At 46.3% G+C, this 26,836-nt stretch overlaps 5 protein-coding genes across 5 annotated transcripts; 2 read left to right on the top strand and 3 right to left on the bottom strand.

Annotated features, from left to right (window-relative positions):
- Window positions 1–33: 33 nt before the first annotated feature.
- LOC306761360 (olfactory receptor 52E8-like) lies at window positions 34–978 on the top strand (the record flags this gene model as incomplete). The annotated part of the gene is made up of 1 exon (XM_079247484.1): window positions 34–978. The coding sequence occupies one exon, from the start codon at window positions 34–36 to the stop codon at window positions 976–978; it is 945 nt and encodes a 314-aa protein (XP_079103610.1).
- Window positions 979–2,529: 1,551 nt separating this feature from the next.
- On the bottom strand, window positions 2,530–8,131 carry or6at1 (odorant receptor, family 6, subfamily AT, member 1; the record flags this gene model as incomplete). The annotated part of the gene is made up of 4 exons (XM_079247483.1): window positions 2,530–2,694; window positions 4,158–4,820; window positions 4,900–5,087; window positions 8,086–8,131. 4 exons carry the CDS (start codon window positions 8,129–8,131, stop codon window positions 2,530–2,532), a joined length of 1,062 nt encoding a protein of 353 aa, XP_079103609.1.
- Window positions 8,132–14,850: 6,719 nt separating this feature from the next.
- LOC306761358 (olfactory receptor 8G17-like) lies at window positions 14,851–15,795 on the bottom strand (the record flags this gene model as incomplete). The annotated part of the gene is made up of 1 exon (XM_079247482.1): window positions 14,851–15,795. One exon carries the CDS (start codon window positions 15,793–15,795, stop codon window positions 14,851–14,853), a length of 945 nt encoding a protein of 314 aa, XP_079103608.1.
- A 3,082-nt stretch (window positions 15,796–18,877) lies between these two features.
- On the bottom strand, window positions 18,878–19,813 carry LOC306761357 (olfactory receptor 4E1-like; the record flags this gene model as incomplete). Its single annotated transcript, XM_079247481.1, has 1 exon — window positions 18,878–19,813. One exon carries the CDS (start codon window positions 19,811–19,813, stop codon window positions 18,878–18,880), a length of 936 nt encoding a protein of 311 aa, XP_079103607.1.
- Window positions 19,814–23,842: 4,029 nt separating this feature from the next.
- LOC306761356 (olfactory receptor 2K2-like) lies at window positions 23,843–25,672 on the top strand (the record flags this gene model as incomplete). Its single annotated transcript, XM_079247480.1, has 3 exons — window positions 23,843–24,219; window positions 24,921–25,147; window positions 25,317–25,672. 3 exons carry the CDS (start codon window positions 23,843–23,845, stop codon window positions 25,670–25,672), a joined length of 960 nt encoding a protein of 319 aa, XP_079103606.1.
- Window positions 25,673–26,836: the final 1,164 nt, after the last annotated feature.

Here is a 26,836-nt window from a genome sequence, read left to right as displayed (position 1 = left end):
ACTGACAGGGTTCATGTCAGCTCCTTTCCCACGATGGAAAACCAGACTGTACATCCAGACATCCTTCTCCTGGAGGGGTTAAAGGTCACTCCTCAGTCCTCCACGCCCGCCTTCATCCTCCTCCTCCTCATCTACGTCTTCATCATGCTGTCTAACGTCAGCCTGATGGTGCTGATCTCCATGGAGAGGAGCCTTCATCAGCCCATGTATCTGCTCTTCTGCAACATGAGCATCAACGACGTGTTTGGTGCCTCGACCATCGTTCCTCCTCTGCTGCGCGGCGTCTTCACGCCGCCGCCGCAGCGGTACATCCACTACACCAGCTGCGCCGTCCAGGCGTTCTGCGCACACATGTTTGCCAGCATGTGCCACACGGTGCTCATGATCATGGCTTTCGACCGCTACGTGGCCATCTGCAAGCCGCTGAGATACTCCGCCATCATGACCAGCAGGATGGTGGCGAAGCTGTCGGCGTCGGCCTGGGCGGTGTCTCTGCTCATGGTCCTGATCCTCGTGGGCCTGAGCGTGCGGCTGTCGCGCTGCAGGAGCGTCATACTCAACCCGTTCTGCGACAACGCTTCCTTGTTCAAGCTGTCCTGCGAGAGCGTCGTCGTCAACAACATCTATGGCCTCGGCTACACGGCGGTGCTGCTGGGCTCCTCCCTCGGCAGCGTGGCGCTCACCTACCTGCGGATCGCCGTGGTGTGTCTGAGCAACCGCAGCGTGGCGCTGAACAGCCGGGCCCTGCAGACCTGCGTCACACACCTGGCCTTGTACATCATCATGTTTGTGTCGGGAAGCATCCTCATCATCCTTCATCGTTTCCCCACCTTGTCAGACTACAGGAAGCTAGCTTCCATTTTGTTCCACGTGGTTCCTCCCGCCATGAACGTCGTCATCTACGGACTCCAAATCAAAGCCGTCCAGCAGAGAATTCTGCTCATCTTCAGCAGGAATACTGTCACAGTGGTCAAGTGATGCCACGTCGAGTCAAAAGTTTCATCTGCAAATAAATATTTTAAAATCAGTTTTGTTTTCTTTGTTTCTGTGTTTTAAAGGGAAACAAAACATCTCAGGGGATCAGATTTCATTTTAATGTCAAGGAGGAAAGACATCAGCTGATGCTGCTCATAGATCTAGGAAAGGTTAGAAGGTCACCGTGATCCTGCTTGCAAATAAGAAATTACAAAAAATTAAGGTATCCGATCTCACATTTCAAGTAAGAACGTAAAACAACCGCGGTTTTTAGCTGGTCAACAGTTTTAGTATGCTCACCTCCATTAGCTGGTTAGCTCCTGTTAGCCTTTAGCTACAGGCAGGTTGATACCAATTATCCACCCCCACACTCACCCCCCCCCAGCTTCATCTCCGACTTGGCGCTGCCAAGATGGCGATGGTAGGAACCGCCCAATAAGCTTCAATTCAGCTCTTCAGAAACCTACGGGTGTCGTCATGAAGGCCTATCTTTTATATCCAGTCTATGGCCCCGACCCCCAGGTTGGGAACTACTGCTCTATCTGGTGAAAAATGCAACTCTGTTTCCCTGAACAAACAACAAGTTTCTCAGTAAAAGAAGCAGAAGAGGCAGATGCTGCATTCAAAACGTGTTTTTAATTATGGGATGCTTCCAGCTTCATTAAGCAAGTTAATAAAAGCATTTTTTAAAACAATTTCATCACTTTGTAGTCGGGTTTGGACAGAAAAGACAAAGTTTTGAGTAAAATATATTCTTTATACGATGCAACTGTTGCTTCAAAGATGTTTGTCAGAAAAAAAAAACTTTTTAAAACTGGAACAAACAACAAACTGGAATTTTCTGCAGTCCCACTTTGTGCCAGCAGTTGTGGGTCTGAGCCATCATAGTTTTCCTGTCCTGGAGCTAACAACAGAAGAAGAAGAAGTCATCATTAGTGAAACCCACAGAAGTTTAAACAATAAAGGACACTTCCCCCAACCTGCTTTTCACCCTGACTGTTAGTAAAACGCTAGCGTTAGCGCTGCAGATGGAGCTCCTGTTGTTACTAAAACTGGTCTCAGGTGACCCCCTGTGCGACGCGGCGCTCAGCTGTTTCTGACAAAGACCAGAAACAGTCAGTGGTGGGTTGCGCTAATAAGGAGAGGATGGAATCACCATGTAAGTGTTTGCTAATGTGCTCATGCTAACATCCAGTTTAGTGCAAACTATATCATTGTAATGGTTGAAACAAAACTTTTAGATGCATAAATGAATCTTAAAATGGAGAGAAAACATGAACCTCGTCTGGTAAAACGAGATGATTGTGATGATCTTTTATGTCTTTTATGTATGAAGTTAGAAAACCAACCTTCAACAGACTTGACACTTCTGCTCTCATGGCTTTTTGTATGTTTTAATCATAACTAAAGGTTACCATCAGCTTTTTTGTTTGTTTTTTAGCTTCTTTTGGCATAAATAGCAGAATCAGATGATACAACTGTGCATAAATTCATACAGCTTTCTGAAAGCAAACACAAGGAAAACATGTTGGTTGATTATATATATATATAGAGTCAGGTCAGGGTGTTGATGGACTTGGCTGCTGAGACGGCAGCAGGTCTGAACCTGCTCAGAGACCTCCTGATGGCCTGTTGCAGCTCCTTGTTCCTCAGACTGTAGATTATTGGGTTCAGGAACGGAGTCAGAGCAGAGTACAGCACAGACACAATGATCCGCACCTAGAACATGAAAATACAAAGGAAAGGCATGAATGCAGGGAAATGGTTTCCCTGACAGACGAGTTGGAAATCCTGCTGGATGTCCTGAATCAGGGTTTCAAGTGTCTGTATGTCGCTGTTCCAACACGCCCGGCTCACATCAAATGGATCCAACAGCCTATGAAGTGCTGCACAAGCAGGGAGACAGGGAAAAAAAAACCCTCATGGAGAGAGAGTGAATCCTGAGAACAGCTTAGAATTAAAAAAAACAAACAAAAAAAAAAAGTCTAGGAATGAATAAATCAGATGTGGCACTTAGAATGCAGACATGTTTGGCCTGAATCTGGGCTACTTTTAGCTCAGTTATGGCATGGAAGGCATGTGGGCCTGCCTGGCCAGATGTTTCTGGCCTGGATTTGGCGGACAGCAAATATTCTTCAGAATACGGGAAGCCGCCAGTATGGTAATGTCCTTCTGAGACACGGGGTGGTCATGTGACTGAGCTTTGGTAGCTGCACTTACATTTAGTCTACGCCATTAGTCGGGCCACAGTTAGGCCAATCAGAAAAGCACATCCAGACAGCTTTTGGCCAATCATTTTGGCTGTCTGAAGTTTTTCTTTGTGTTTCTTTGGTGGCATCTTTTTACAGTTTTCGGCTTTTCTCACCTCGTACTTTTGAGGTTTCTTTTAAATATAGTTTCCATCGTATTGTTCTTTGTTGTTCTTAGTTTTTGCACTCGCAGCATCTCAAAGTTGTTTTGCTGCTGTCTTTGTGTGTTGGAGCAACCTTTATTCATTCTCTTGTTTTTCAGTGTCTTCATGCTGCCATTCTGTCAGGAACCAACAGTTTTTAGCGTCATGGCAGAGCGACGTTCTGCAGTCGGTTTTTCTGTTCAGACCCAACATTTTAGACTTTTCTAAGTAGTCCTGTGAGAATTAAAGTTAAATATCTTTAAGTTCTAATCTTCCAACCTTTACATCTGATCCAACCACAGCGAACATGTTTCACTCTGTTGATATTTATGGAAGAAATGCCAAAAGTCAGAGTCCGTGTGTGAAAACAGCATCCAGTCTACGATCTATCAACCTGTAGAAGCTCCTGAAGCTGCATCAGATCCTCGAGTTCTGGGCTTGATCAGATTTCTATCAGAACTTTGGTTGAGTTCTTCCGCATCTCACTGCGAGACATTTGTCCCAGCTGTCCTTTTAAATGCACTTGTTCTGGTATATTTACCCACAATGCCCTGCTTTGTTGTCCGCCTGGTTCATTTGAGGCAAACCGAGACCTACGTTTCCATTGGACCACTTTGGCGATCCGTATCAGAGATTTTTGCAAATTCACATCCTCCTAATTGCTGATACTGAAACTGAGTCGTAAAGGTGGAAAAAAGAATCAGTATTTTATGGATTATGTGTTCAATAAGAGACGTAACAAAAGGCAAAGGTAAATATAACCCTAACCCTATGAGGAGGAAGATCGTACCTCTGGGGAAAAGTTTCCGACTTGGTAGGAAATGTAGACACAAGACGCTGCACTGTAAGAAATGGACACCACAGTCAGGTGGGCAGCGCATGTCCCAAAGGCTTTCAGCCTCTGAGTGACGCCCATCTTAAAGATGGAGACAGCGATGAGGACATAAGAGGTGAGGATGAGAACTCCAGTGGTCAGCAGTGCCACCATGGCCAAGGACAGTGACACGATGTTATCCACAGAGGTGTTGGTACACGCCAGCCGCCGCACAGATGATGGGTCGCACCAGCCGTGTCGGACCACATTTGGACCACAATAATTCTGCCGCGTTCCCATCATGGTAGCAGGAAGGCTGCAAAATATCCCGAACGCCCAGGCGCCTGCGACGATGAGGATCTGGACGGGTCGAGTAACAATGGCGGTGTAACGCAGAGGGTTGCACACAGCCACATAGCGGTCGTACGCCATGACGGTTAAGATCCCACGGCCAGTAACGGCGAGCTGAATGAAGAACTGCATCTGGAGGAAGCAGCCTGGGACGGAGATGGTTAGTTTGTCCAACAGGAAGCCCGCCAGCATGTTGGGGATGGTGGTGGTGGTGTAGAATATGTCCACCAACGAGAGGTTGCGGAGGAAGAAAAACATGGGTGAGGTGAGCTTCGGATCCGTCAGCGTCTGCATCACAAGAGACAGAAGAAACTGTTGTTAGACGTTTGTCCAGCTGAGAGACGAAACTGTTGGCTTTGCTTCCTACCACGAAGATGATCATGATGTTTCCGCCCAAGATGATGACGTAACCCAGCAACAGGATTGCGAAAAGGATCATCCTCCTTTCGCCCAGGCCGGCGAGCCCCTGAACAAGGAAGAAGGAGACGCCATCGGACCCCCAGCTGCTGTTAAGCGAACTCGATCTGTGATTGGTCAGAAAGGGAAGGCTCGGATCTGGTGAGGAAAAGCAAAGTAGACATCACAGAAGGAAATCAGCAGGATTTCATTACTATTTCATCTTGTTCACGTGGAAACCAGCTGCATTTATATATAATATATCTGAAACTTGCTTTTATGATGTCTTATATCGACGTTGTTTCTAACTGCAACACTTCTTTTGCTCTGCAAAGCTCTTGAGTCTAACTCAAGTCTAACTAAAGCTGAGTTAACTATTGTCAGCAAACATGAATCTGAACAGCGCCAATGTTGTGCACGTTGGTGGATTCCAGCAGCACAAGCACCTGTAGCTTAACTGGTTCATCACCTTTCTGACTGAATCCCAGTTCATCCTTTGTTACTCTGCCAGATGAAGGATGTTTTTGTGCTCATTTTCAAAGTTCAAATTCAGTATAATATTATTTTAAACCTGTACAGATTTTTGGTTTTTGAAAAGAGCTCAATGTGAATCTCTGACGCTAGGCTAAGTTAGCGATGATAGCAGATCATTCCGTGTGCATTGAATGGATGGAGTGCAGGTGGGGGGTGGTGGTGATAGGAACCTGTAAGGTTTACTCTGGAAATGGTAGAAAACGAAGACAATGGGATGAAGATGAAAAAGGTTCCCATAAATTTCCCATTTCCTGGAAGATGCCTGATGACTGTATTATTTGTGGGGTGTGTTACATCTTGAGAGAGAGTTTATATATATAAATATATATATATATATATATATATATATATATATATATATATATATATGGACAAATTTACTTTGCTGGACAAATTTACTTTGCAAAGGGAGGCATCATAGATATAATGCTCCCCTTGATATTCTGGATTTTAATTTTATGAACCGGAGAGGACAGAAGAGGGACAGAAAGAGAATTGAAAAGAAGAAAAAACAGAAAACAACTTGTAGACAGAAAAAGAGAGAGAGAAAGAAAGGGGAAAAAAAGGAGAAGGAAAGACAACAATCTACATACATTTGCATGTACACAGACACACATACACACCCGCTTATATATACACACATCCATACACCTATACACACTGGAGTCCTGTTCCCCCTGCGGGAGGACGAAGCCATCAACTATCAGGAGAACCCAGAGCTCACAAGCTAGATCAGACACACAGGAAGAAAACCAGCCATTGTTAGTAAATGAACCTGCAGGCGATTCAGTGACTGTGTCACATGCAGAACATACAGAGTGGAACGTGTTCAGAGAAGACTGATCATGCTAATTTGGCCCCGCCCACACAAAGGTGAGAGGAAGACCAGGAGAAACCCGATGCAGCTGGCGGCCGTCCCCAAGCACAGATCCCAACCACCCCGCTCCGGAGCCAGCCATGCATCCACCCAGGAGGTGGCAGAGGGGGGGGCCCCAGCAGAGAGAGTTTATATTTTAACATACCTGCTACCTGGCTGAAAGGTGCCTGCACACAGTCATATAAAACATGGACCACCCAGGTCAAGGAGGTTTATTATGTTGCCTCTGACTTCAACCCTGTTCTCCATCAACACAAGCAACAGACAGCAAGGAGGAAACGACAGTCCTAAAAGATGCCGGCGCAGTGGACAGTGGAATGTCTGGAGAAGCTGCCAGCACTGTGGTCCAAACACTGGGCATTAATGGACAGGTAGCGGCGCAGGTGGAACAGTTCAGTAAGCTGAACACTGAGGTGGACGGAGCGCAGCACCAGCACCAACAGCGCCTCCTGCTGACGACTTCAATGCAAGCAGAAATGTTCACAGTCAACATTTTACCCCCCCCCCCCCCCCCCCCCCCCCATATAAGCTTCTAGCAAACAACATAAAACACAATGAATAAGAAAAATGAGGGAGAAGGACTGGTTCTGAATCCACTACGCCTGGTGGGAACCCTGAAAAAAGGCTACCTGCCATTAGCCTTTTGTCTGCAGGAGGAGATTTTCTACAAGAACTACAGGAAAAAAAGTTATTTTTATTTTGCCAAAACTTTGAATGGAAATGCGGGTGTTGTTCAAGATAAAACTGCAGAAAGTCTAATCCATCACCAGCTGAGTTTCCATGTCAAAAAAGGCTATATTTGTCCGTTTTTATCATGTCTTTTACATCTTTCAATCTTTTAACTTGTTCTAATTTATACTTATTCTGTTTTTGTTAAAGACAAATGTCCTCTGATTGCAACGGACAATAAAGTTTTTCTAAACTGTCTAAAACAGCAGTCAAGGTGTAATCTGTGTGACTACATCGGCTCAAGTCGTTTTCAATCTCTCAAACTTTAAGTGGAGGCTTAAAAACAAAGTTGAATACATTTCACAGTGATAAAAAAACAGCTGATTGTAAATGACAAAAGTTCAGTTATTCCAAAACTTTATGCTCCCTGCAGATATCTAAACCTCTTAATGTCTGCAATGAACTTTTACTTATCATTTTAATCTCACAAATCCCAAATTCAGACGGCCAGAAAGCCAATAATGATAATTTCAGTCTACATTTCATGGCACATCTCACATAAATACACTCATCCACAGTCTGTCTGGTTTATCCAGTTTTTTTCTCCCTTATTCTGCTCCTTTTTAACAATAATTTGGTTTTAAAGTTCTCAGTAGTTACATATTCCACTCAGCTTTGGCTCGTATTAAGTAGCCATGATAAAGACAAAAAAATTAGTTTACAGCTAAGAAACTTCACTTTAAGATCCTCCTCCATCAAGCTTTTATGCTGCTGCAAAGACATTTTACAGTATATTTCATTTAAAGTGGTTAAAATCTTAAACATTCAGGTCCATGTTCTGTCATATTTACTATAAAGTCAAAGTAAATATTTCATCTCAAGATTTTCAGGACTCACAGACCTCTTGGGCTTCCACACATCAGCAGCTCCATCACTTTTCAGCAGGACTGAACCAATAGATACGACTTTTCTGTCAACAGATGCAGAAAAACATGGGAGCACCTTGAAATGTAAACACATGAAACCAAAACCAGCTGGTTTGCTGTACCTGCGAAGATCTCTGATCCGTTGACTCACATCGGATCCGCCTCTCCTCACCTTCACATCTTGGCTTTTCAAGCATAATAAGCTTTTTTCTGATTATAACCGACCAAGAATCTTTAATTAGACCCAGTTACGTCACATCATTTCACCAAAAATGTCAGATGTTCCCACAAACGCAGAACCACACCACAGGGACTCATTTGAGAGACCTTGGTGGTTTTAAACGGAGAAAACAGAGATAGATAATTGCCTGTTGCCATGGTAACAAGCATCTTGTTTAACCCTCTCATTAAAGTATCATTATTTTAATTGCTTGTGTGTGTGTGTGTGTGTGTGTGTGTTTACAAAGTAAACTTTGTGAAATGAGCATGAATCCCAAACAAGTCTTGTTCGTTGCATGGACGATGGAGAGGAAGCGTGTTATCTGCTTAGGGGTTAACGTAGCGCCGCCCAGGTTTCTCACCATAATAAAATCTTTCTTCCTAACTCGGTTTGATGGCGCAGTGACATCTATTATATTCATTCCTATTGCGGCTGTTGCCCTGCAACGTCCCGAGGCTGAGAAGCCTCACTTTGCTCACTTTTCCTTCAGGATGGCGGAGATTCAACGGTTGGGTTTATTACTGATACTCAACACAGCAGCTGGTTTTAATGCAGTTTGTGGCTGATTTAACAAAGAAACCCTAAAGAACAAAATCAGAACAAAGCAGGAAATGGACAGAGTAGGATCACACTGACTTTTACTGACTGCAGAGATCTCAGAGAAGAGACGGGATGAAGACGATGCAGGATTCACCATCGTTAGGAGAGATTATGGATAAGTGGCGTGACGAGGCAGACAGGAAGAGACGAGGCAGACAGGAAGTGACGAGGCGTGACAAGACAGACAGGAAGTGACGAGGCAGACAGGAAGAGACGAGGCAGACAGGAAGTGACGAAGCGTGACGAGACAGACAAGTGACGAGGCGTGACAAGACAGACAGGAAGTGACGAGGCAGACAGGAAGTGACGAGGCAGACAGGAAGTGACGAGGCCTGACGAGACAGACAGGAAGAGACGAGGCGTGACAAGACAGACAGGAAGTGACGAGGCAGACAGGAAGTGACGAGGCGTGACGAGACAGACAGGAAGAGATGAGGCAGACAGGAAGAGACGAGGCAGACAGGAAGAGACGAGACAGACAAGAAGTGACGAGGTGTGACAAGACAGACAGGAAGAGACGAGGAAGACAGGAAGTGACAAGGCAGACAGGAAGTGACGAGGCGTGACAAGACAGACAGGAAGTGACGAGGTAGACAGGAAGAGATGAGACAGACAGGAAGTGATGAGGTAGACAGGAAGAGATGAGACAGACAGGAAGTGACGAGGCGTGACAAGACAGACAGGAAGTGACGAGGCGTGACACGACAGACAGGAAAAGACGAGGCAGACAGGAAGAGACGAGGCAGACAGGAAGTGACGAGGCAGGCAGGAAGTGACGAGGCGTGACGAGACAGACAGGAAGTGACGAGGCGTGACAAGACAGACAGGAAGTGACGAGGCAGACAGGAAGAGACGAGGCAGACAGGAAGTGACGAGGCGTGAGGAGACAGACAAGAAGTGACGAGGCGTGAGGAGACAGACAAGAAGTGACGAGGCGTGACAAGACAAAGGAAGTGACGAGGCAGACAGGAAGTGACGAGGTGTGACGAGGCAGACAGGAAGAGACGAGGCAGACAGGAAGAGACGAGGCAGACAGGAAGTGACGAGGCAGACAGGAAGTGACGAGGCGTGACGAGACAGACAGGAAGTGACGAGGCGTGACAAGACAGACAGGAAGTGACGAGGCAGGCAGGAAGTGACGAGGCGTGACAAGACAGACAGAAAGTGACGAGGCAGACAGGAAGAGATGAGACAGACAGGAAGTGACGAGGCAGACAGGAAGAGATGAGACAGACAGGAAGTGATGAAGCGTGACAAGACAGACAGGAAGTGACGAGGCAGGCAGGAAGTGACGAGGCGTGACAAGACAGACAGGAAGTGACGAGGTAGACAGGAAGAGATGAGACAGACAGGAAGTGACGAGGCGTGACAAGACAGACAGGAAGTGACGAGGCAGGCAGGAAGAGACGAGGCGTGACAAGACAGACAGGAAGAGACGAGGCAGACAGGAAGAGACGAGGCAGACAGGAAGTGACGAGGCAGACAGGAAGTGACGAGGCGTGACGAGACAGACAGGAAGTGATGAGGTAGACAGGAAGAGATGAGGCGTGACGAGACAGACAGGAAGAGACGAGGCAGATAGGAAGAGACGAGGCAGACAGGAAGAGACGAGGCAGACAGGAAGTGACGAGGCAGACAGGAAGTGACGAGGCGTGACGAGACAGACAGGAAGTGACGAGGTAGACAGGAAGAGAGGAGGCGTGACGAGACAGACAGGAAGTGACGAGGCATGACAAGACAGACAGGAAGTGACGAGGTAGACAGGAAGAGATGAGACAGACAGGAAGTGACGAGGCAGACAGGAAGAGATGAGACAGACAGGAAGTGACGAGGCAGACAGGAAGTGACGAGGCGTGACAAGACAGACAGGAAGGGACGAGGTAGACAGGAAGAGATGAGACAGACAGGAAGTGACGAGGCGTGACAAGACAGACAGGAAGTGACGAGGAAGGCAGGAAGTGACGAGGCGTGACAAGACAGACAGGAAGTGACGAGGTAGAAAGGAAGAGATGAGACCGACAGGAAGTGACGAGGCGTGACAAGACAGACAGGAAGTGACAAGACAGACAGGAAGTAACGAGGCAGACAGGAAGTGACGAGGCGTGACAAGACAGACAGGAAGTGACGAGGCAGGCAGGAAGTGACGAGGCGTGACAAGACAGACAGGAAGTGACGAGGTAGACAGGAAGAGATGAGACAGACAGGAAGTGACGAGGCGTGACAAGACAGACAGGAAGTGACGAGGCAGGCAGGAAGAGACGAGGCGTGACAAGACAGACAGGAAGTAACGAGGCAGACAGGAAGTGACGAGGCGTGACAAGACAGACAGGAAGTGACGAGGCAGACAGGAAGAGACGAGGCAGACAGGAAGTGACAAGGCAGACAGGAAGTGACAAGGTGTGACAAGACAGACAGGAAGAGACGAGGAAGACAGGAAGTGACAAGGCAGACAGGAAGTGACGAGGCGTGACAAGACAGACAGGAAGTGACGAGGTAGACAGGAAGAGATGAGACAGACAGGAAGTGATGAGGTAGACAGGAAGAGATGAGACAGACAGGAAGTGACGAGGCGTGACAAGACAGACAGGAAGTGACGAGGCAGGCAGGAAGAGACGAGGCGTGACAAGACAGACAGGAAGTAACGAGGCAGACAGGAAGTGACGAGGCGTGACAAGACAGACAGGAAGTGACGAGGCAGGCAGGAAGTGACGAGGCGTGACAAGACAGACAGGAAGTGACGAGGCAGGCAGGAAGTGACGAGGCGTGACAAGACAGACAGGAAGTGACGAGGTAGACAGGAAGAGATGAGACAGACAGGAAGTGACGAGGCGTGACAAGACAGACAGGAAGTGACGAGGCGTGACAAGACAGACAGGAAGTGACGAGGCAGGCAGGAAGAGACGAGGCGTGACAAGACAGACAGGAAGTAACGAGGCAGACAGGAAGTGACGAGGCGTGACAAGACAGACAGGAAGTGACAAGACAGACAGGAAGTAACGAGGCAGACAGGAAGTGACGAGGCGTGACAAGACAGACAGGAAGTGACGAGGCGTGACAAGACAGACAGGAAGTGACGAGGCAGGCAGGAAGAGACGAGGCGTGACAAGACAGACAGGAAGTAACGAGGCAGACAGGAAGTGACGAGGCGTGACAAGACAGACAGGAAGAGACGAGGCAGACAGGAAGAGACGAGGCAGACAGGAAGAGACGAGGCAGACAGGAAGTGACAAGGCAGACAGGAAGTGACGAGGCGTGACAAGACAGACAGGAAGTGACGAGGCAGGAAGGAAGACACGAGGCGTGACAAGACAGACAAGAAGTAACGAGGCAGACAGGAAGAGACGAGGCAGACAGGAAGAGACGAGGCAGACAGGAAGTGACGAGGCGTGACGAGACAGACAGGAAGTGACGAGGCGTGACAAGACAGACAGGAAGTGACGAGGCAGGCAGGAAGTGACGAGGCGTGACAAGACAGACAGGAAGTGACGAGGTAGACAGGAAGAGATGAGACAGACAGGAAGTGACGAGGCAGACAGGAAGAGATGAGACAGACAGGAAGTGACAAAGCGTGACAAGACAGACAGGAAGTGACGAGGCAGGCAGGAAGTGACGAGGCGTGACAAGACAGACAGGAAGTGACGAGGTAGACAGGAAGAGATGAGACAGACAGGAAGTGACGAGGCGTGACGAGACAGACAGGAAGTGATGAGGCGTGACAAGACAGACAGGAAGTGACGAGGCAGACAGGAAGAGACGAGGCAGACAGGAAGTGATGAGGTGTGACGAGACAGACAGGAAGTGACGAGGCGTGACAAGACAGACAGGAAGTGACGAGGCGTGACGAGACAGACAGGAAGAGATGAGGCAGACAGGAAGAGACGAGACAGACAAGAAGTGACGAGGCGTGACAAGACAGACAGGAAGTGACGAGGTAGACAGGAAGAGATGAGACAGACAGGAAGTGATGAGGCAGACAGGAAGAGATGAGACAGACAGGAAGTGACGAGGCGTGACAAGACAGACAGGAAGTGACGAGGCAGGCAGGAAGTGATGAGACAGACAGGAAGAGACGAGGCAGACAGGAAGAGACAAGGTGTGACGAGACAGACAGGAAGTGACGAGGCGTTAGAAGACAGACAGGAAGTGACGAGGCGTGACGAGACAGACAGGAAGTGACAGGGCAGACAGGAAGTGACGAGCCGTGACGAGACAGACAGGAAGTGACGAGGCAGACAGGAAGTGACGAGGCGTGACGAGGCAGACAGGAAGTGACGAGGCGTGACGAGGCAGACAGGAAGAGACGAGGCAGACAGGAAGTGACAGGACGTGACAGGAAGTGACGGGGCGTGACAAGACAGACAGGAAGTGAGTTGCACACAGGGGTGTAATGTGAAGCTGAGGGCAGGAATGACCTCTCATGGGGCTCTTTCCTGATCTGGGGTTAGGTAAAACCTGGACAACTTTGTCTGCACATTTAGCAAGTTTTCAGTCTCTTCTGAAACTCCAGTGACTTTATCTGGTGTTATTGGGGGATTTTGGAGACTGATGTGAATGCTTGTATGTGCTTGTGGAAAATCATGTAAACATGTTGTATGTAGTGAACAGCTGAAGCCATTAAAGTAATCCTGTACTTAAACAACTCTTTAACGTCGGGTCTGTTCAGTTTTGGGCAGAAAAATCTTCTTTTTCTACAATTTTGAATGAAAGTGCTATTAAAGACCTTTTCCGGTATTTTACAACATTAACGTTGAGATGTGGTGGAAATGGGATTAATCCAGATTAAATAATTACAAAGCCTGTAATTAATGAGACCATGTCTTTAATTGAGTCTCATCCCTTGTTTAAACACTTCAGGAAACTTTTAATTAAACTGAAACAAACTGTAAGAAACTGCGATGGACTGGCGAGCTGTCCAGGGTGTACCCTGCCTGTCGCCCAAAGCCAGCTGGGATAGGCTCCAGCTTCCCCGCGACCCTGAATTGGAATAAGCGGTTCGGAAAATGAATGAATGAATGAATGAAACTGTAAGAAAACCCTGAAATCTGCTCCAAACGTTCATCTTGTCTGAAAACGTCTGTCGTTTTTCACAAATGTACATTCATGATGATGATGATGATGGGGATGTATTCCCTGTCTGTTGAACATCTCTTTCCATCAAATGTAAATCTTGTCCTGCTGTTTATGTGTTCAGGCGCAGCGTAGTGAGTTACATCTACTCCTCTAGCTAGTTTAGGCCGCTACAGTCATCCATCTGTAAAATAAACCAGATGTGGAACTTTGGAGGTAAAAAACGTGAAAATGATTCAAATGATCGATTAATTCAGCAAAATGTTGGAAAAGCAAGAGAATAAAAGGGAGGTTTTTCCTTCCCACTGTCGCCAGTGTGCTTGCTCAGGATGGGCGATTGAGTTGGACTCAACTCAATCTGTTGGTTTCCTTATATAGGCTGTTATGAATTGGCTTTCATTATGTTTTCCCCTCTGTCTGTAAGGCGTCTTGAGATGGCATTGCCGTGATTTGACGCTATATAAATAAAGTTGAATTGAATTGAATTGAATTGTTTATTAATAGAATGCAGTTTTTAGCAGTGGACATTTTAATTACTACTACAGCTTCTAAAAATAATAATGAAAATAAAAATTAAAATAATAATATGAATGAAAATAATAATAAATTCAGTTTATGCTCCATATCTGCATTTTGGAGGTTTTTTTCTCTACCAACACATTTCCAGAAGGTCTTTTTCATTCCTGACAACAAACTCTCAGCTTTGCATGACGTATTTTTTACGTCGTTTGAAGGAATTTGACAGAATCAGCGCAGAAACGCTGATTTCGCCACACAAAGTGCAGCAGACTGCCGTCAGGTACGATCGCTTTCCCTTTGGCTGAATCTATTCAGAGTTTTGAGCAACATCTCAGACTCACAGCTTATTCTCTGTGTGTTTACTTGTTTATGTTCTGTGCTTTCATAGCAGCTAATCAAACATACAGTAAATATTGCATTCATTCATGTTATTCTATGTCCTTTTTATCATTTGTTTCATGCTAACATTTGAGATGTTTTTGCTTCAAACAACCAGCTTTTCTCGACACATTAATCAGCTGGTTTCACTTTCCGCTGCTGGAAGATATTTACCAAACACTTGTGGATTTCTTGGGACTGCAGCCCGTAGATTACGGGGTTGAGGCTGCCAGAAACGATGTTAAAGAGAATGACTGCGATCTTCCGGTACTCTGCCAGATGAGGGAAGCGATGCAAAATAATGAAAATCAAGCCACTCACAAGCATGATCATGTAGAGGCTCAGGTGAGTGCTGCAGGTCTTTAAGGCCTTGCTGTTCAGGGACTTGCTCTTACTGGTTAAACAGGCCACTGTGATTTTAGAATAAGTGAGGACGATACTGCCGATGGAGGACGAGAGCAGCACCACGGAGAAAGCCAGGCCATACAGGTTATTGACGAACACGTCCTGGCAGGACAGTTTGTAGATGGAGACGTTGTCACAGTACGGGTTTGTGATCAGAGTTCTGCACCGGTTCAGTCGTACGGTCAAGCCAAGCAGAACCCCGACCAAGACAAAGCCCACTCCCCAGGCAGACAGACTCAGCTTCATCACCATGCTAGAAGTCATGATGGTGCTGTACCGCAGGGGTTGGCAGATGGCCACGTATCGGTCGAAGGCCATGATCATGAGAACTGTGTGAGCATTGGTGCCGTACAAGTGTGCAGCGAAGGCTTGCGTCACACACTCGTAGAAGTGAATGAGGCGCTCAGATGTAGGGAGCGCCAGGTCGGCCAGCATCCGGGGGACCAGGATGGAGTTTCCCATGATGTCGTTGACTGGCAGGTTGCAGAAGAGGAGATACATTGGGTGGTGCAGGCTTTTCTCTGCCCAGATCAAGATGACAATCCCTGCGTTTGCAATGAGGATGAACATGTAGGTGAAGAGCAGGATGATGAAGACGGGGTATCTGTTCGACGGGGTGATTTTCAGCTCCTCCAGCTGAAGGATGAGACTGTTGTATGTATAGTTTTCCATCTGGACTACACAACAAAACTAGAGACAAAGAAGGTGAAAAACTATTAAATACATCCAGCAGACATTTAGAAATACCAAAAAAAGTCAAATCATACAATTACCTGCAAACAGGACCAAACATTTGGGCCGATCAACGAGAATAAGGTTGATATTATTGATAGGAATATAATATTGCTTCAGGGCGCGATGGAGATTCATACAACAACGTGCTGACTGGCGTTCAGCAGCGACACACCTCACAGACGAGCGCTGTAGATCAGTAGAAGCGTTTCCACTGTGAACACAACAGGGTTTGCTGCCCTCCTGCAGTCTCCCATGTTGCTCTGTTATATTAAGCCGGCTTCCTCTGGGACGAGCACGTTTCATCCCAGAGAAAACAGGAGCTTTCAGCCCTTCCAGGCCTGATGCAACATCTGCAGGATTTTCCTTCAGACGTCTGACAACGGACTTCGTTATGACCGCCATGGCGTTGCAACAGGAGCATTGAGCTTCTAGTCCTGCTTAAATCATCACTCACCAACAATATGAACCTTTAGGAGTCTCATCTCTCAACCATGAGTTCCACATGTGGTTGGCAGCTGTTGCTCAGGCAGAAGAGCAGTCGTCTGCCAACCAGAAGGTCAGTGGTTCAATTCCTGGCCCCTCCATGTGGTGAAGATGCTTCCTGATGCCTGTCAGGATGAGTCTGATAGATCAGTAAAATGAGCCAGAATCATGCCGTATGAAGCAGTGATGTCTTCAACGTATGACTACAGTTATTATATTAGATGACATGATTTAATTCCAGTTCTTTAGAAACCTGACATGTTTAATGTCACCAGTTTCTCTTTTCTCTGTAAAATACAAAGATCAACGGCTGCAGCTCAGCTTTGCCTTAATTATTTACTTTCGCTCTTTCAGGACTTTTGTCAAACTTTAACTTTACTGCCGAAAAGTTACATCAAAACATGCATCTCAATTCAGAAAAGAATGATTTAACTATTGCTGCAGAAACATCTCACGGTGTTCATGTAACTAGAAAACTCTTCAGGAAAGAGTTTCCATGCTTTCATGTAGAAGCACCTTCCAGGAAGGAGCCTGAGCTGCTGTGCAAGGCTGAGCGCATCCCGCCAGATACCGTTAAACTCCCCCGACACCCAGCCAGAGCCCTCCAGAAGGACTGGACATGCCTCCTGAGATGTGCTGACCAGATGTGGCCATACCCATTGCTCCCAGCTTGGTGCCTGAACGTTGAGGTGAACCCCAGTAAACCTCTGCGTCTGGGTGGCGGACGAGTCCTGACTGCTGTGTGTGGCCACGCACCAAGCTGCATTTCAGCATTCCTTTGCTGGAGTCTTTGGATGGAGAGTGGGAGAGCGCTCCTGCTGGGGAATAACCGGGAGACCTGGAGGGGTGTGATTGGGAGGAGCCTCCCTGAATCACTCGTGGGGGGGATGCTGGTCGGGTCTGGCTGGCCCAAACGTGGAACGTGTGACTCTGTCAGAGCTTCCATTCCCACCTCCAGCAGACCTCCAAACGTCCGGCTGAAGTGGGGAGCTTTAGTCCGACTGGCCTCCCAGTGGTAACGTTGGCGATGTTTAAGCTAATGCTAGATGTTACTGACTCTTTTCTTCTTAGTTTATCAGTCCGTGATACAAACGCTGCCGGGAGGATGCAGGAGGAGGTCAGGGATCCCCAACCCTGGTCCTAGAGTCCTGCAGGTGTTTCCACTGGAACACACCTGACTCGGACTCAGACAAGCTCTGCACATGTCTGCTGAATCCACATTGGTGTGAATCAGGTGTGTTGCAGCAGGGACACCTGGAAAACCTGCAGGACACCAGTCCTCGAGGACCAGGATTGATGATCCCTGCTGTGGGTGACGTAGTTAAATATTTATTCAATTATTCATTTGTGTTTTTGCCAATTTAATCTGAATTTAATCTGAATCTTGTGTAAGTGGGTAAACAGTGACTTCTAAGCTGCATTCTGGAGCCCGACGGGGAGGATTTGGTCAGCCTGGTGGATTTTGTAGGAATCCAGGAGTCTGTTCACACCATCGCCATGCCCAGCCCATCGGCCAGAATGAGGGAAGTCTTTGCTGAAGTGGGAAAGTCAGATTTCATTGGTGTTGTAACGATTCTGGTTCTTCCTCTGCAACTTGCTTCAGTGCATGTGGAGCACTCCTGTTGTCCAGAACATGAAACGTGTCCTGAAACTCGTCTGATCAGGCCTTTCTGGACCTGGTTCATCCAACACACCGAGCCTTCCTCATGTCGGCTTCATCCTTTCGCTCTGCGTCTTCCCTGTTTGGTAAATGCATGGTTTTTGTGTACGGACCTCAGCAGCAGTCTTTAGCAGCACTCGGAGGACAGTTTTCCTTCACCAGCGACACCTTTAATGACGCTCTGACTCTTTCTCACCATCCTGCAGCTGCGTCTTTTACTACAAACACTGAACAGTGTTTATTTCACATCCTGTTTCCCTCCAGACCCTCCAGAGCTTAAATCAATCAAAATAATAAATATTTGTGCATCTACTCAGACCTGAGATGATGAAAATAAAGTTTTTCATCTGACGCAACATAACTGAACATTTTTATTATTACTTTTATTTTTTCTGTAAGTTAGTGAATATTATCTGTGGTTGATGGGACTGAGGATGCTAATAATAACAACAACAATTATAAGAAAGAAAAAGAATAAGAATGGACCTTTACTTTCAGCTTCTGGCAGTTCAACGTTTATGTTCTTAAAATAAATTATGACAGCAACTTTTTTTATTTTTACTTAGTTTATTTGTTTGTTTGGGACAGTGCAGGTGACAAACATACGTGGTAAAACATGCGTGTAAACATGCCAGAGCTAACTTCCATCCATAGTCCCACTGGTGCTTTCTAAAGCCGACAGATCAGCATTTTCCTCTTGTCTACATGTGTAAATGAACATTAAAGCTGGAAATACAAACAAATATATATATTTTTTTTACCTCAAACAATATCCACATGTTGTATTTCCAGCGTTATATGACAGGTTTTCTGTTCTGTTGTTGGTTTACCTGCCAGCGCCTGCAGCTGCTGACGATCCCCTGGTTGAACGGCAGCTCAGGAGACTGACCTGTAGAGGAATAGTCTGGATAAAGACTTGAGGATTTCTGCAGACTGCACGCCATAAATGATGGGGTTGAGGCTGCAGGGGATGATTTGCAGTAAAATGGCAGCGAACTTCCTTTGGTCTGAAAACTGTGGGAAGCGATGCAGAATGATAACAATAACTCCAGTGATGATCAGAATCAGATACACGATCAGATGAGTGCTGCAGGTCTTCAGGGCTTTTCTGTTTAAAGACTTGTTCCTACTGGTCAGACACGTCACCGTAATCCTCATGTATGTGAAAATGATGCTTCCTATAGAGCTTGAAAACAGAACCAGAGCAAACACGACCCCAAAAACGTTGTTGATGAGCACACTCTCGCAGGAGAGTTTAAACAGTGAGGGGTTGTCGCAGTACGGGTTTGTGATGAGAGTCCTGCATCTGTTCAGACGCACCGTCAGACCGAACAGAACCGTAACCCAAAGAAGGGCCACCCCCCAAGCAGAAGCCGTCAGCTTCACCACCATCTTCCTGCTCATTATAGCAGCGTAACGCAGAGGATTACAGATGGCCACGTATCTGTCAAAGGCCATGATCATGAGCACTGTGTGGGAAACGGTAGCGAACGTGTGCATGAAGAACGCCTGAACAACACACTCGTGATAAGTGATGAGGCGCTCCGGCGGTGGCCTCAGGACGTCCACCAGCAAGCGCGGCACCATGAAAGAATTCCCCATCATGTCGTTGAACGGGACATTGCAGAAAAGTAGGTACATGGGTTGATGGAGATTCCTCTCGAAAAGAATAACAAACGCAATGCTGGCATTCACAGTCATCATAAAGATGTAGTAGAGCAAGAAGAAGAGGAAGACGGGGTAGATGGCAGTCTGGGCCAACTTCAAGCCCTCCAGCTGCAGCACCAAACTGTTCAAGGTGTAGTTCTCCATCAGTCTGCAACAAAGACGAGACACACTCAGCGAAGCTTAAATCACCCAAATGAGATGAAGCTCGTTTGTAAAAAGAGCAGGAAGAGGAAGATTTTGACCTGCTTTGATTCGTCCGTTTCATCTGCGCTCCACCATTGTTGCCCTCTTGGCTTTATGTCGCCATCGCTGTATTCTGAAGGGACTGATTCATGCAAACGACAACACCTGTGATGCAACATCCGGAAGTTATGATGTGATATTCAGTGATTATGCAAGCCGACGAAGAAAAGAACCAAGATTACAGTTCAGTTGACACATTGAGTTATGTTATGGTTTGGCATTTTAAGCTACCAGTTTATTTTTCCTGTTTGTTCAGGAGCTCATTTAGTTTCTCACATCTAGTTTGAAGCTTTTTGGGGACGGACCTGTTGTGTCTCAAATGGAGAATTTTTGTGAACTCTCACATTTCTTTCTCTCCATGTTCATAAAGGGAAACATGCATAAATCTTTGCTACATAAAGTCATGGAAAGGAAATGCCTTCTGCAGAGGGTTTTAGATGAGGATCATTTGACCTGGTGAGACTCCCAGAAACTGACTGAATAGAACTGAAGTAAAATGATTTTAACCATGAAAAACGTGAAATCCGAACCACATACAAAAAATTAAGAAAGGAAAACCAGCAGAACTTGAATCTTGTTTGCACCGGATGTAACAGCACAAGCAAGTTTCGGATCTTCCTGGGCTTCAGGAGGTTCTGTGTGTTTCGGGACAAAAGGTTTTTAAAAACACAGTGCATTGAGGATGAAGACAGGTTGCAAAAGCAGATAAAATCTCCGTAAAACGTTATTTTTCAAGATTTGGTTTAAACACAAAGATATCGTGATAAAGGGAAGGTCAACCTGGCACCACTGCTCAGTCCCCTCCGCAGGTCAATCCACCACCAAGGGCCAGAGGGGTCGAGTGCTGTGGCAGCTGTGGGGCAACCGAGGATCCCTGGCTGCAGAAACTGGCTTTAGAGACATGGAATGTCACCTCTCTAGCCTGAGCTGGGGCACAAGGTTGAGCGGTTCCAGCTAGATATAGTTGGAATTACCTCGACGCCTGACTTGGCCTCTTGAACCAGTATCCTTCAGAAGGGGTTGCGCCCAGTGAGAGGCGCCAAGCAGGAGTGGGCATTCGTATTTCCCCCCCAGCTTGGTGCCTGTACATTGGGGTTTGCCCCAGTGGACAAGACCGTAGCCTTCCTTCACCTCTGGGTGGGGGGACGGGTCCTGACTGTGGTTTGTGTTTATGTACCAAGCAGCAGTTCAGAGTACCCACCCTTTCCGGAGTACTCGTAGGGAGTGTTGGATGGTGTTCCCTCCAGGACTACCTCGATCAGCTGGGGGACTTCACTACTTACATGGGCAATGCCAGGGAGACCACCTGGTGGTGATTTGGCTCAGATGGTGGGGGAGGAAGCCAGTCAGATCTGGCAGGCCCAAACATGTTGTGAGGGTCTGCTGGGAACGTCTGGCAGAGTCCCTCATCAGAGTGAGCTTCAACTCCCACCTTCAGCAGAGCTTCAATCATGTCCGGAGTGAGGCGGGGGACATTGAGTCTGAGTGGACTATGTTTCATGCAACTAATGTTGAGGCAGCCAGCCGGAGCTGTGGCTGTAAGGTTGTTGGTGCCTGTCATGACTTTAATTCCAGAAGTCATTGGTGGACTCCAGCAGTGAGGGATGCCGTCAAGCATAAAGGAGTTCTATCAGGCATTTTTAGTCTGTGGGGCTCTGGAGGGGGTTGATAGGTATTGGTTTGCTAAGTGGGGGGTATATTGACAGTCACTGACACAAAAAACTCGAGCATAGGAGGAGTTCCGCGAGGTGATGGAGAACGACTTCTGGATGGCTTTGAGGCAATTCTGGTGCACAATCTGGTGACTTAAGAGGGGGGAGCAGTCCTACACTGCGTACAGTGGAGATGGGGAGCTGCTGACCTCAACTCGGGAGGCTGTGGGTGGGAGGATATACCTCCTCAGTCCTACCAACATGTCTTCAGATAAGGAAGCAGAACCGGGGGACTCAGGGATCGACTCTCCTATCTCTGGGGATAAGGTGGTCAAGAAGACATAACCCTTTCTGTAGTGGAGTTTTTAAAAAACTTATCTATGAAATCAAGACTTTGCTTCCAGACTTGCCTCTTTCAAGCAGTGCTTGCCGGATGAAAGGAATCCCAGTTAATTTCAGCTGTTTGTGTTTCCCATCTTGTCCCTTCAGTCACTGCCAATGGTTTGCAATCATCAGGGTACAACTTGCTCCTTTCAGCTCATTTCTTTCTTGCCAACAAAAGACCAATACAGAGTCCACATCATCCTTGTGCTGATCTCCCGCTCCTTCCTTCCCTCATTCCCAAACAAGACCCAGAGAAACTTGTGCTCCTATGACCTCATTCCAAACCCACAGAGAACACTCCAGCCTTTTCCGACTGACCATAGTGTCGGATTTGGAGGTGCTGATTCTCATCCCATCTGGTGCACCCCCAACAGCAGTCCTGGGTCAAACGCTTTTTCCAAGTTCAAAAATGATGTGTACGCTGGTCAGACCAACTCCTGCGCTGCCTCCAACACCCTGAAGAGGATGTGGAGGTGGTCCACTTTTCCACAGCTGGGGCGATAACCAAACTGCTCCCCGTCTTCTCCAGGAGACCTTACCAGGAGGGGAAGAAGTGAAAGCATGAGGTGTCTTAATGTCAATGGACCCAAACGCCAAGGAAGGTGGAAGAAAGAGGTGGTGTGAGACTGATGAATTGGCTGTTGAAGTTTCTGGAGTCATGTTTTATAAAAGCTACATGGTGTTTTCTTAGCTCTGTACTCTGGGCATGAAATGAGCTGGAACGTAGTGGTCACCATGACGACTTGCGACTGTGGAGTAGTGGCTTTTCTGTTGTAAAATTTTGTTTTGCTTATTGGAACTCTGGCCAGGGTGGAAAGACTTCCTGAGGGCACATACACTTTCTGTCTGAAACTATGACCCATACAGACAAAATTGTTCAGCCAAAATGTTGCCTTGACTTCCAGCGTTGACTCAATGCATATGTAGCTGCCAAGCATAGTCACATGACCACCACATGGGGCCCACAAGGAAACTGCCAAAAGGAAGGCTTCCTGGATTCTAGGGGTGTCCAAAGCCGGTCCTGGAGGACCGTCCTGCAGGTTTTCATTTTATCCTTGCTCCAACACACCTGGCTCAAATTAAGTGGATCCAACAGAAAACAAAGTTCTGCACAATAGCTGATTAATCTGGGTCAGGTGGGATGGAGCAGAAAACATGGGAAACTTGCGGGACCAGAGCTGGACACCCCTGCATATTAAGAGATCTTATGACCCACAGCGTGTTCATCATAATCCACATCCAGGACAACAACTGACATCTGGACCAGTGCTGAAACTGGGCCAGAAGTGCCAGAAGTGACCAGGATTCCTCCCAAACATGTCTGTTATATGGAAAGACTAATTCCCGATTTAACTAGAATTCCACAGTTATGGATGGTTTTCTTCTCATCTGCCACCAGAGTCCGTAATTTAGATTGAATTAAATCATTCCAGCAACACTGGGTCAGCTTTTTTTTTTTTTTTTTGTAAAGTGACATCTGAAGCGTTTGGCTCACCTGGCTGTGATCGTTACTGTTTGTTAGCGTTTGTTTCCGCAGATGCTCATGGGATGCTGCCAGATTGCTGCAGAGGACTCTAGGAGGACACAACAGTATTAAAAGGAGGACTTGCTTCCTTCAGCAGGTCACAGCAACATTCCTGCTCGGAAAAACGAGGCAGAAGGAGCAGATTCACCTTTACACCTTCTCTGTTGATGGTGTTGATGAAATACATGATTTCCCTTTGACTGTTTGTCTTTGAATGACAGTTTTTTTCTTTTGCAGCTACTATTTTCTGATTTATTTGAGCAAGTTAACATGATTATAAGTTAAACAGCCTTTTTACTTTTCTGGTAAATGAAGATTTACATGTTAAGGTTTGGTCAGTGTGTCTTTTACAGAAGTATTCTGCTCTGGATGGAGAACAAAACCACGGTGACTCCTCTCAGACAGCCCATCGTGTTGGAGCTAGAAGGCTTCCATGTCCCTCCAGGCTACGGCCCTTTCCTCTTCTTCTTGGCTCTGTTTGCCTACATAGTGGTGCTGCTGGGGAATGGTATAGTAGTGTGTGTCATTGCCATGGACAGGAACCTGCACAGACCCATGTTCATAATGGTTTGTCACCTGGTGGTCTGTGATCTGCTGGGGGCCACTGCAGTGCTGCCTCGCCTCATGATGCACTTCCTGATGGAGCAGAAGAAGATCGGCTACATGGAAGCCATCGCTCAGGCCTTCAGTGTGCACACATACGGAGCAGCCGTGCAGACGGTCCTGGCTGCCATGGCCTATGACAGGTACATATAAATATATCTGCTCATTGATGATCATTTTGTTACCCTCCAACCCAAAAACACTGAAGTGTTTGATGGCGTGCAAATGTGTCTGATGTGATTTTCCCAGGAATTGTCTAATTGATGGAAAGCTGAGTATCTTTAGACTTTTTTTGTTAAGGAATGTTAAACTAAAGTGTTTTTGTGCACATTTGGGATATATTTCTTATTTATTTACTCATTTTTCTACCCATGTGTAAAGTTTATCTTGCAGGATCAGTTTAGTCCTTCTCCTTGTTGGTGGTGTTTGGCTGTGTATTTTCAAAGGAGAGAAATGTATAAATGATGTGATTAACTGACAGCTAGATGATGGTTTACATCCTGCTGAAAGGCAGTTTTACCCTTTCCTGAGGATGCAAACCTGTCCTCATGTGGCTTTCTACACTGACTGCTGAAATTTGATGTTTTACATTTGTGTTTGCCTTGGTTCCAGATCTTCTGCTTGTTGTTCATTCATGTCAATGAATCCTTTTCTTGTAATCTTTTAATCTTATTAAAACTTAAGCAGCATTTTGCTGATTGTCACACAGAGTTGTTATGAACTCGACCGCATCCACTTTACTAATCTTTCCCTGCGGATACCTTCAGATTTCCTCCATTCTTGCAATCTAAGCATGACTAAGGATGGATGAGCTCTTTCCTGTCTAACCGTGATCCCTCTGCAGGTACGTTGCAGTGTGTGAGCCGCTCAGGTATCACGCCATCATGACGTCGGCGCGGCTGCACACCTGCTGCACTCTGGCCTGGATTGTTGCCCTGCTGCTCATTGCCGTCCTCTTTTCCTTCCATATAAATGTCCCAATATGTGGCCAAACCATCCACCATGTGTACTGCAGTAACCGCAGCATCCTGAACCTGGCCTGCATTCCCACTCCGATAGGCGACGTCTATGGTAAGCTCATCTGCCCACAAGACATTTTCATTCTTGTCTTTTACTTGCACAAACATACAAACTGCAGCAGCTTAGAGTTGTAATGTCTGTTTCATAAATATGGGTGACATAGAAATGAAGTATTACTACTGGTGCTACTAATGTCAATAGTTCCCTTCTGTTTTTCCAGGTCTCGCCATGACCTGGTCTTTGAGTACAGGGGTCTTCATCATCATCGCTTTTTCCTACATCAGAATCCTGACTGCTTCTGTAAAACAAGGCAGAAATGATAAGAGCGTCCGCATCAAGGCATTTCAGACATGCACACCTCACCTTGTCGTTTACATCCTCTATGAGATAGCTTCTCTGATCATCATCGTGAGTTACAGATTCCCCTCCGTCTCCCAAAACATCAAGAGATTTTTCAGCATTTTGTTCATCATCATTCCACCAGCGATCAACCCCATCATCTACGGCCTGGTCAGCAGAGAATTACGCTCCAGCATCATTAAACACATCTCCATTAGGGTCCGTTCCATCAGCTGACAGACGGAGTCATCGTGATCCCAGCTTTCCGCTCAGACTGAGAATAAATCTGAGAATCGGCATTTATAGTTCATACAGGTGTTCACTGGTCTGCTAAAGACAGAAGTACAGGCGTGTAGCATCACCTAAGAAACAGAAGAAATAAATAATAAACACACTTTGAGCATCAGAAGCGAGACTTTTGTTTATCTGTGAAACTAAAATATCCATCAGATGTGTTTCCAGTAACAACTTCAAGTAGCATATTATTATCGTTCATTTCACTTAGTTAAGGGTCGCGAGAAAGCCTGAGTCTGTTTGTTATTATTATTCATATTATATGTGAGTATTAATCCATTAGTAATGACAAACATTATTTTTGTAACTATTTATAGTAACTTTTACAACAACTTTTGATCCTTAAACAAGTATGTTGTGAGGTGCATAAGCAGTAGTTTGTAGAGGCATTGTAGGGTGGCCAGATGTCACGCTTTGTGCGGGATAGTCCTGCATTTCTATTACTTTTCACACGTCCCACAAAACGGGGCGCCGTCCCACATTGTTATGACCAGTCTTCACTTTTGTCAAGGAAAGAAGAAAACAAAAAACAAAACAAAACTGGCTTTTACTAATTATGTGTGGCAAAATATTTGACGGCTGTCACATCACACCACCTGCTGATTTGAGTTACACTCATGTCAATCAAACTAGGAGGCGGGACTTAATGCACATCTAGGATGCACCGGTGCACCCACTAACAAAAATAAATAAATAAATACAATGATCAATCATAGAAGACAGGGAGCAAAGCAGCACTGCAGCAAAGAAGAAAAGAAAGTGTTGTTACAACAAAGACTGGGAAAGCACATATTCCTACGTTAAACCTGTTGGAGGAGAATGGGAGAGGGTTTGTCAAAGTAATTTTTTCTTGTCACACGATGGGGAATATGACGTAAAATGGCACAAAAATCCGAGTCCCAAAAAACGCGCGACTCAGAGGGAGGCTTTATAATCACAGATTTGTTATGTTTGGTTCGTAATTTTATTACCAAAGAGCAGAATAGAAAGTTTATTTTTATTAAAACTTTGTCATGGCAGAGTGGAATCTCACATTGTCCCAAATGTTCAGTATTTGTCCAACATTTGGTGAGAAGATCTGGTCAGCCTAAGTAATTGGGCAAGGTG

This window comes from Telmatherina bonti (assembly GCF_933228915.1).
Source record: "Telmatherina bonti genome assembly, chromosome: 10".
NCBI lineage: Eukaryota > Metazoa > Chordata > Actinopteri > Atheriniformes > Telmatherinidae > Telmatherina > Telmatherina bonti.
Note: the sequence above shows the minus strand (reverse complement) of the source record. Positions and strands in the feature narration are given on the sequence as shown.